The sequence below is a fragment of the Xenopus tropicalis genome, chromosome 8, assembly GCF_000004195.4.
Source record: "Xenopus tropicalis strain Nigerian chromosome 8, UCB_Xtro_10.0, whole genome shotgun sequence".
NCBI classification, from domain to species: Eukaryota; Metazoa; Chordata; class Amphibia; order Anura; family Pipidae; genus Xenopus; species Xenopus tropicalis.
Window position 1 is genome coordinate 65,035,780 of NC_030684.2, and position 11,477 is coordinate 65,047,256.

Consider the following 11,477-nt stretch of genomic DNA (forward strand, 5'->3'; position numbering starts at 1 on the left):
GCTAAGTCAAGTTTTAGACATACGGGGAAGCTTCACATTTACTATGTTTCAGCAGGTGCCAGAGATTTACCATATATAAAACAGAATCTAAAATAAAAAAAAACAACAACATTAAATACTAACAAATAATTTAAAAAGGTTTAGAAACCCCCCTGAAATATAAATACAGTGAATCTATTTTGAGCCCTTGCTAGATGAATTGCTGCTTTAAAACCATTTTTGCATTATTTTTCTTTGTTTAATTTAGTTGCTGTGAGAGCCATGGGACCGGATACAGAGAAGCCTATTGGGAGATCTAATTGACTGATTCAGTTTCCAAAGGATGACGCCACTTAGGCATTAAGACTGAAGGAAAAGTAAGAGAAGAGCAGGACAGAATGAAGATTCAAGGATGAGAGTGAGAAAATAGGAATGAATATATTGACATGACTTATTTGTTGTGATACAGCATGAGCCTTTTTGCTTACTGATTTGCATTTATTCAAAAAATGTTTAAATAATGTAAATAGCTTGTATTTTACTTATTTGCAGAGAGTGTAGTCACTACTTAACACAGGGAAGATGTACAGAAAGGAATGAATAAGAATGATGCAGGGAAAAAAAACAATAGAAACTAAGCGCAGAGTAATCAGGGGAAGAGCAATAAATATCCAGTGAAAGAGAGAAAGACAGAGAGGAAGAGACTGACAAAATCCCACCAAACTCCACCCCACCCCGCCCCCTTAACTCATTCACAAGATCAGCTGAAAACATTCACATTCACAAAACAGACGGTCACAGCCCAGCACCTCCTCTGTTTGCATTCAAGCAGTATCAGCCCTTGGTCTCCCTAGCCAGACATACAGAGAGCGAGCACATCAGTAGATATGCCACACATCCCCTTTCAAATTGATTCCTAGGCAATAACCTGGAATGGACTGCAAACTGTGTGTGATATAGCGTCAGTCGTGGGAGTCTTCTCAGCTTCTCTTACATCTTTGTGCAGCATCTTTGGAGTCTTCATTCTGTCCACACACATTGCTTGAGATCTTTATCTCTGCTGCTCTGAAGATAGATGCAAACCATATATTCTGCAAGCTTCAACAGTTAAAAGAAGGAATCCATTCAGAATACTTGCTGAAGCAGCATGCATGCTAAGGCAGAGCCACTCTGTCAGTAAATCTACCTAGATCAATTTGGGTGGGGATTATACTCATTTAAAGCACCATGGATCTACAGTCTTACAGAGGTGAGTCTTCTTCCCTACTAATTCTTACTCCTCTGCCATCTGGGCTATAGTAGTTCATTTATGCTGTGGCTTGCATAAGGACACATGTCTATAATAACATTGTATTTATCATGTCCTATATCCATGTCCACGTGTACAGTACTACTTTATAGCAATAATAAAACCTATAAAGGGGCAGTTTTAATTTGACTATGCTATACACAGATATCTGTTTTCTAATGCACGTCAAAATATGTTGTGTAGACACAAATCCTTGCAGGACAGAAAGGAGGAAGTCTGCTTTTTGGGGAAAGTGGCACACAGTGCACACATTCAGTATTGTTTGAAAGGTCATAGGTGACACAACAGAAGGTGCGTTGGTTAAGATACTGTATAAAACCATGATGAGGCATAAAAATAATGAAATATATTCCTATTTAGATTATTTTTTAAAACTTAAACAGTAAATAGCAAAAGAACCGAGGCGTTAATCACAAAAAACAATTGTTTGGCTGCAAGATGACGTTGAAGAAGTGGGTACTATATATAGCTGAGCCTTTGGGACACAAAATCAAGGAAAAAATTCAATTCTTGTTTGTAAGTAAAGCAATTACGTTACTGATATTCTATATTTTTACCCAAAGAATGCTATTATCAGTGCATCACTATATAGCCACTCCTTAGAATATTATCTTGCAGTCTAAAAGACCATTACATTGTAAGGCTTGGTTCACTCATTTTTATATTATATTAATTTTATATTATATTTTATATATACAGATTGCAATTTAACTGAATTTTTATACATTATGCAATGTGACAATAATATATCTTGATTTCTAGTTTTGTAACTGTATCCTTCAGTGCTGTCACTGCGGAATAGCATAGGTGGAAACACCCTGTTCGGCATTGATAGCAGCCCTAGAATGAAAACAAAGTTCCTACTTTTGCACAACGTTAAAAAGTTTAGTGTCTTAATAAATTTAACGTGCACAATTGCAAAATACTTGCATAATTTTGAATGTTGTAATTGGTTGATGTATCATTCTAAGCATAAATATTGTAGATCTTCAGTTCTAAAGATCTTTTCTCTTCCCATATATTTTAAAATATAGCTAATGATATATGATTAACTCCAGTGAAACAATCCAGGTATGCCATAGAAAGCCAAGGAAACAGTGGTCCTCATAACCTTGAACAAGTCACCATGCTTCCCACTATCAAACTAGGAAGACTTGCCAATTCTATGCATATTATATTTACTACAGTACATATAGAATGTATGCATTCATAGACTGCACATGGTCTCACATGATTTTAAGATATGTACTGTGTATAAGGTATTGCCACAGCTTAAATACAACTAATATGCAATGATTAAGACTGGAGGTTGGCAAATACTGCATTAAAGTAACATAGGTCTACTTTTTAATTATCAGTATCCCAACCCAATATATGGGTTTTATACTACCAAATTATACAATCATAGAACCATGCTTGCATTTTAAAAGGGCGTCTCTTCAGCCTAACATTAATACAAAGTAAAGAATCCTTTGTATTACAGGAGCTGCTATCACCCACTGGTGTGTAGTGGGAATACACATATTATATTTTATATAAATCAGTGTATGATTGGATATAAGCACCACTCTGTATACAGTTACCATGTATTTCATTTGTATTGTGAAAGAAAATGTAAGTAAAACTATGCACTCTAATCCATTTTGATCTCCATTGTGATACATAAACTATGAGGTAAGTGTGTGATCTTTTATCAAGGATATTACATTTCCATGCTGACATTGCACTGGAAGTCAACTGATCATCTCTGTAATTCAAGGCTATATATATATAAATATATATATTTTTAATGATTTTTTCAACCTTGTAAGTATGATTTATGTAAAACTATGTTTTAAAAGAATGTAGATTAAATACACATGGCAAGAATAATTTCAATATATTGCTTGGTTGGTGAAGCTTAATATTTTTAATGCTGTATCTGCTGCACAGAGCATCCTTTAATGCTGTGGGGCTCGTCCTTCCCCATACTCCCGCTGGACAGTACAGCATGATACCATTAATGAGATTAAGTCCATTTACAGGAAAAAGTAAATGTAATAATAGATTGCCTCTCATTGCAATATATCTCCAGGAATCATACAACATTCCCAGGATCTGACTGCTGATAATTTAATGCATTTTGCTTATGGGAGGCAAATTGAATACTTAGGCCAGCACTAATGATCTTTAATTTTCACTAAAAAAGTTGAACTGCCAACAAAATGGATTAAAAAAAATGACAAAGAATAAAATATATTTCATCATAAAATAATTTGATGCATCATATCAGGGCTAGAGGGTAGCCATATAGCTTTTAAGTCTTCATACCCTCAGTCTTGAATACTTTATATCCTATTGTGTAAGAACCAAGGAGAAACCAGAGAATGGATTTATCTTATAATACTTTTATTGAACTTTCTATACAGATGAATACATGGAATACAATCTAAGCTTAACATGGCATGATATATTTTTACTTTTGTAAAATTGCTCCTTACTTCCCTGCTTCTGAAAAGCTCATTAAAAGTTAGGCAAGTGTAATTACAGTCTACCAAATGCCCTTAAAGGAGAACTTTTATATAATGAATTCCACCCAATTCCAAGTGGATGTTCATTAGATTTTTTTCAACATCCCGCTGTGCTTGTTCTACCTACCATTCCTGGGTGTAGCATGTCTGTCCCAGACATTAACAATTCTTATGGATTAACATAGATTTCAATTGACTCATAATGATTTGGGGGTATACCAAAGTAAGGCATCATTTCAAATTAGATCAATTCAATCACTGTCACATTTACTTGGGAAACAATCACAAGAATAACAGTAGATAACGTATAAAAAGTAATATGTTGAGGGGACTATAAATTATGCCATTGCCTCTGACCACTACAATGCAAAACAGTTATACAAAACATGGTATTCATTGTTATTTAATCACAATTCCATTTATCTTTTTGGCACAGATATGAACCATAAACTTTTGTTAATGCTCTATATAATGCTCTCGCCTTATTTCCTAGTTAAACAAAGGTGACCCATCTTTGTCCCTACAGATTGAGGAACTCCAGTGGCTATTTTCCTTAACCAGCCTCTTCTTTTCTTGTTTCAAGATCTGTGTTTGATCCATACAATGATAAACCTTCATCTTTATCTGTGTGCTTGGAGAAAGTAATCATGTTACACCGAATCCAGGATTTGGCCTTTTTTTTAGCAGGATTCGGACAAATCGAAGTGCCTGGCCAAACCGAATCTGAGTACTTAAATTCACATGACTTTTCATCACACGAACAAGGAAGTCAATTTTTTTTTAATCTCAAAAATTAGGGTTTAGATTCTGTTCAGGATTTGCCCAAATCTCTCATAGAGGATTCAGGATTTGGTCGAATCCCAAAATAGTGGATTTGGTGTATCCCTAGTTTGAAGACTTATCACCCATGTACCTCATTATTATCTGTTGAATAAGACTGAGCTTTAGTTGCTGACACATCTATCTTCAGTACAAAAATGTATCCCTAAAAGTTTTTTTGTATTTAAACATGTGCACACACTGAATGGGTCTCACAAAACATTTGGAAGATGTTGCAAGTTGTAGCTGAAACCCTTTCCCACATAGGCACCTGCCTAATTATTTGTATTCATGTAGGTTTGGTGCAGCCATATTTTGTTCCTTATCAGACCAGCAAGATAAATCTCATGACTTCAATGTACAGTAGATTCTGGGGGCCATATCTAATGAAATGCTGGCATAGTTTACTAAGCTATTATCAGTGAACCCAACCCCATTCAGAGTTAGCCATCTATTGTAACCAGTGTTGCACACATAATAAAAACCATTAGCATACTCAGAGTTACAGTACTTGAATAAAATACAAAATGATATTGGTCTCTAAGACATGAACATCAAACTGCCTCAGTTGATTTAGTATTCATTGACTATCTTTGAACAATATTGCCAATGTTTTTAGTGTCCATGATTTATGGTCACTACAATTATTGCATTTGACAAATTGTGTGTGTGAGTTACTCTTTTATTACTTTGAAAGGAATATATGGCCTAGTTTAGGAAGGATTTCTCTTATGATTTTGCCCTTTAAGCAAAAAATGTTGGCAAATGCATTGGAGTCAATGGGCATTTTTAGTGTATTTTTTCTTGTGCCAAATGCATTGGATTCAGATGGCTTTTTTTTCTCATGCCAAATACATTGAGGTCAATGGGAATTTTATCTTGTGCCAAATGCATTGTAGTCAATGGATTTTTTTTCTCCCACCAAATGAATGAAAGTCATTGGGTATTTTTTCAGGTTCTTTTGTGATTTTTTTTTACATTTTTGTGGTGTTTTTTCCTCATGCAAGAGAAAAACTTATTTTTTGGTGAAACGAAACACATTGCTAAATTGTAGCAGAGATTCACAAAAAATTTTGCCACTTGTGAATTTTGCTATGAATCTGTATTGGACTAAAACATTCACTTATCCCTATAAGTCAGAGTTGTCTCTACAAACAATATGAGCAAAACTGCTTTCTAGATATGAATGAAACAGCTTTGTTGCCTCTCTTATGTATAACAACAAAGAGGCAGAGTAATAGCTAGGCATCTGTGTACCAGAGAGTCAAATTGTGGCATAAAGAAAGGTGCTAAAATGTATGTTGAGTGGTGCTGCATTTTATACTGCTACTTAAAGAAGTAGTTCTCCTTTAAATTAAATGTTAGTAGGGACACACCATTGTAGATACACCAATTCGCTTTTGTTAATTAATTAATGAGAATCATTGTGTCACAAGGCATTAATGCACATGTACAGGTGTTTTCTTGTGGAGACATTATTGGACATACAATATTTTATATACTTTATAAATATGCCCCATAGTGTCATGTTAATGATATTTTTATTATCAATTTCTTTGATAATTTCAGTATAGTTTCACTATGTATACATACATACATATACATACAATGTGAAAGAAGATGTGATGACACCTCAAAATGACTTTTAGGAAAGAAGTTTTAACAGAAGGTCAACCCCACACTACAATCTAACAGTATTGTCCCTTGTACCTTTTAGTATCTTTTTGCCACCTGTCTCCTTATTAATGTCCTTCCCCTGACATAATATTTTTACCTGTTCTCCTGTACCATTTTCTGCCAAGTCATGATTCTTTTAGCATCACAATAACCTATTTAATAATATAACCATAGCAGTTATTACATTATGCTAAGTAAAACCTCCAAATGGCTAATTTAAATGGAGTCAGACACTTATGCTAACCTCAAACAACTCACAGACTTAAAGACGCAGTTGTACTGCAACTTCCAGAACTGTCCTGACAACCTTATGGTGCTGTAGGGATGCTGCATTGTATTGTAGTCCATCAACATCTCATTGGCTGTCCTCAGTACCTTAGAAACAACTGATGGAAAAAGATTAGGAAGTAGTGTTATGCTGCTTAACAAAAATACAAGCTATTTATAGGTGGCCTGCAAAGCAAAAGTTGGGGATCCCCGCTTTCAGAAAAATCCTGAAACTAGGGACATCAAACCTGCATCCAAACTAAGCAATGGCTGAAGAACTGCAGGTTGGAAAACTCATTACATAAAGACAAATATAGGTGCAATTTTGTTGCATGTTTTAATTCAATATACAGTGGGAACCTTGGAACTATCACCAAATTCAAGGTGGAAGTAGCAAACAGATTAGCAGGGAGCCAAAACCCACAAGTGTAAGGAGCATCTTTGGATGCAAATATTTTAATGAATGAATTCAATTTGTAAAACAACTGCAGCAGAATTTTCACACCCACAACTATATTTGCCGTACATAAGCCGTAAACTACATAAGCCATAATGAAATATATCCAGTTTACACATTTTTGTTTGAATTTGAAGACAATAACTCTGTGCAAAGTGCCAAAATCATGATGTTACACAAACAATATCCACTGACATTGGCTGGTATCAGCCTTAGAAACGGCACTAACTGAATCTATCTAATTGTGCCAATCACATATGTGATTAACTAAATCGTTCACAGATCACTTGTTCTGTGATTAGGCTGGATGAGCCAGACTTACTGTATATGACCACATTTACTCCAATAAGTTGTTACTGCACTGGTTCTAGGTGTAAGGTAATGTTGTAGCCCATAAATGTAGTCAAAAACTGCAACAGTTAGTCTTTTTTATGCTTAAACCTTAGAGCTTGCTGATGAGCTATTATATAGAAGATGCAATTTTCCTTTCAAACTACTCACAGTTACAGCTTATATTACAAATTAATAGTAACTAATATGCTATATAAGTAAATATCTCATTTGTATTCTCATTGTGCAGGATCATCAGATGTACCTTGATGGACCATACCAAGTAATATATGTGAAAATCAACAGTAACCTGGAAAAAGTTTGACTGAAGGAGATTTAATCTAAGGACATGGATATTTCAACTGCAGATATCCAACAGGTCCTTTCCATTGACCAAATACGTTCCATCAGAGCCAACAATGATTATGTGGAGAGACCTACAGTTTCATTTACGCAAACCTGGTCAAACCCTTCTCTTTCACAGCACAGTGCAAAACAAGAGTGGCCTCATGATCATTTGGTGTCTTTCAATCACCAGGATCTACACCGCAGCCAAAGTCATCAACATCAATCGCAACATGTTTATCATGATCTAAGCCATTCCAGTACAATAAGTTCAGTTTCTCGGAGCACCACTGCTTCAGATCAACGACTTTTAGCCGGAATCACCCCATCTAATTCTGGCCACTCATTTATGAGGACACAGCCAAAAGATGGTGACATGAAGCAAGATGAATTTATTAAAAGAATAATGGATACGACTGATGTATATGGCCATAACAAAATCTGTGAAGAATGCGGGCGTTGCAAATGTAATGAATGTGCACAGGTTAGAAATCTCCCTTCCTGCTGGGTTTGTAATGATAGGTGCATTTGTTCTGCAGAAAATGTCATCGATTATGGGACTTGTCTTTGTTGCATTAAAGGCCTGTTCTACCATTGCTCTACTGATGATGAGGATAACTGTGCTGATGACCCCTGTTCCTGTAGTCAGGGATCCTGCTGTGCCCGATGGGCAGCCATGAGCCTCCTTTCATTCTTCATGCCCTGTCTATGCTGCTATCTTCCTGCCAAGGGTTGCCTGAAGCTATGTCAGAAGGCTTATGATAGGGTAAAAAGACCTGGCTGTCGATGTGAGAATCATACTAACACTGTCTGCAGGAAAATATCCTCATCAAGTGGCACACCATTCCCAAGGCCTTTTGATAAGCCTGTATGACCAAAAGGCCTTATTTGGTTATGATTCTGTGTTTCCTTTTCCTTGTTACTACTTCCTACTGTGCTCTTCTTGGAAACCTTCCGTGACAGTCAATGCCTTACTAAGACCCTCTAATGATTAAGGAAGATGTAATCATCATCTGGAAAGCTGAGCAAAATTAATTTAAAAATGTGAAAGAAAAGAATCAGAATGTGTCAAACCCCACGTCTATTGATCAAAAAAGTTGAAACAACTAATGTTTCGTAAGTGGGGTTACTGAGATACTGTCACACGGATCGGAGATCATATGCACATCAGGAGGTCATGGAAAAGAAGTTGTATGGGTGATCTTCCATCTTGGAATGTAAACATCCTAGACCTTAAAAAGGAAAGAAAGAAAACATGCATCACCACAGCATTGCACCGTGGCTTATGCTGAGGAATGAATCCAACATTCTATAAGGAAGAGCAAAAATTTGAATGGACTGGCAACTTAGAAGCTACAGAACCAAATGTTTACAACAGGAGAAGATCACAGGCAAATGAAAATGTGTGCATCATGATATACCAGAGGAATATTTGCAAGTATATATCTGTATATATCAGAACAGAGTATACTATAAAGACCAGTCCAGGTAAAGAAAACAGAATAAACTAGAAAGGACTGTAAAGTGATCAGGATTAGGAACTTGAATGTGCTTGTGTGGTTTCAATAGCTGAATTATTCAGATCTTGAGTACACAAGCTGCAAGAGCAAACTAAGGAGCCGTTCTGTTTTCGTTTATTATTTTTTTAAAGCAGAAAGAATAAATCAGTATATCTAGCCAGGTAAAGATGCATTGTGTCACATATCAAAATGTTATGAAAACCAAAGAAGATACAATCTGCATGAGTAAATCACATCTTTATCTTTTCTGATTGTACCATTATATTCTTAAATAAGTTCAGTTTACAAACAATTTTCAGGTGGCAGCTGAAGCTTACATTTTGTTCACTTACATAACAACTTTCAGTGTCAGAGATACCGGCAATGTATTTTGACAGTCTTTCTGGCATCTGAGTTATCCCACTTTTGGCAAGACATTGTAGATTTTGCTGCAGGTGTTCCTAGAAAAGTAGGATGATTTACTATGTATTTATCTTGTTGATGAGAGTGTTACCATCTGTGGGTTAAAAGTAAAGATGTATTTGTCTTTACTGCACACAAGAATCAGTAAAACTAGTTTTAGCACAAGATAAACTGCAGCAAATCCAACATAAGTATCATCCTTTTTAAAACAAAAACCATCACCTAATGAATACAGGTTGCTATACTAATATATTGATTTTAGATGTTTAATATGCATACAGTGACAGAATACAAGCAGTAAATGCAGGTATGCCTAGTTGCTATTCATTTTGAAACCTACTAAATGCTGCAAATGGGAATAATAATATTTTTTTTCAAACCCACCATTTTAGTAGCTATTACTAAAATGCTATTTTATCTTGGCATAGTTTCATTGTTCTGCCACTGAATGCAGCAAATTTCACGCCACAAGGATGGGGTAGCCATTTGGGTCCAAAGGGTACAAGGGTATATGTGTCCCTGGCTGTCTGGGGGCAATAAAAAAACACTAGTCACATATGGCTCCCAAATGCCTTTTTTTGCACTTGGCCCCAGTGAGCCAAGTAGTTGTTTGATGGTGGCTGTGTACATACATATAGTTAAGATTATGTGAATATAAAGCAGAAATATCATTCCAAAGCAAGGAAAGAACAGATGGCATAATTTGGGACTATTGGGTTGTTGTACATTAAAATGGTGTAATGACAATTAAATGCTAGGGCACAGATTTGTAGATTTTCTGTGCAGTGCTGCTGAATCCATATTATTGCACTTATTTATAGTGATAAAAACATAAACACCAATATATCAAGGTGCTTTAATCCAAGGTCCTCCACTTGTGCCAATAATCATTCTGCATGGTCAATAAAGAAGGGATATGTTATGGAGCAAAAATGTATGCCCATTACTGATTTATTTTTTATCTTGAATGTTTTATCTATAATATCATGTGGAGATATCTCTTTTGAAGACAATACCAATAACCAATTTCTCATATCAACTGTGGCCACCACTTTTTAAGCAATGGGTTAAGAATTGATAATCACTTTTACAGTGTTGTCATCACCAATAATAACAAACTCCAAGTCATCAAATGTTGTGTACAACTGCCAACAATTTCCAGGGACACATAGCAGAAAGGCTGTTGAGTCGCATAAGACATGCTCTAAAATAGGCATTGTGCTCCGTTCCTATCATACACAATATACCAAATTGTTTTAAGCCCAACTTTCATTAACTATGTCTTAAAAAGTGTCAGGGAACATTTACCATTGTGCGTTTGGTAACTTTATTAAAAGGTAAACTTTTCCTGAAGCAAAGAGTAGACTCTGTTCCTGGAAATTAGGGGCAAATGAATGACAAAGTCCAGTTGTTCCGACTTAGGAGTGCGATATGAAAAAAATAATCACATATAGATATAAAATATGACTTTATTAAAGTTTTCCAGTTAAATGAAAAACGCTTCCAATTTCCCTTGTTCTATAGAACCCAAAGGGTTCAGAACTCTCATAACTGGTTTCCATAGAACCATACCATTTTGCATATTGTAGATTTTGTATGTTATCTGTTTCTGTTTGGTTTCTTTCACTTCTATAAAGGCTGTTGTTTTTTTTGTTTTTTTTAAAATTAGGCTTAAAACAAATTGAGTTAGTCAGTAAGGTTTATTGACCTGAAGAGTATTTCATTTATGTGAGATCATTTATACCTTCTATTTCCACATATTTTTTTCTCTTCATTTAGACATTGTACATATCTTTATGTTTTTTTGGTACATTTAAAATTTGGTGTCCAAACTGTGGCATACAGCTGCCAAACTCCTGATA

General features: G+C 35.4%; 1 protein-coding gene across 1 annotated transcript; it reads left to right on the plus strand.

Moving 5' to 3' along the window:
- The first annotated feature begins 819 nt into the window (after positions 1-819).
- spry3 (sprouty RTK signaling antagonist 3) lies at positions 820-9,156 on the plus strand. Its single transcript, NM_001170509.2, has 2 exons — positions 820-1,228; positions 7,599-9,156. Exon 2 carries the CDS (start codon positions 7,698-7,700, stop codon positions 8,565-8,567), a length of 870 nt encoding a protein of 289 aa, NP_001163980.1. The 5' UTR covers positions 820-1,228; positions 7,599-7,697; the 3' UTR covers positions 8,568-9,156.
- Positions 9,157-11,477: the final 2,321 nt, after the last annotated feature.

Excerpts from the sequence above, each read along its gene's own strand:
- spry3 (NM_001170509.2), top strand. The coding sequence starts at position 7,698 with ATGGATATTTCAACTGCAGATATCCAACAGGTCCTTTCCATTGACCAA.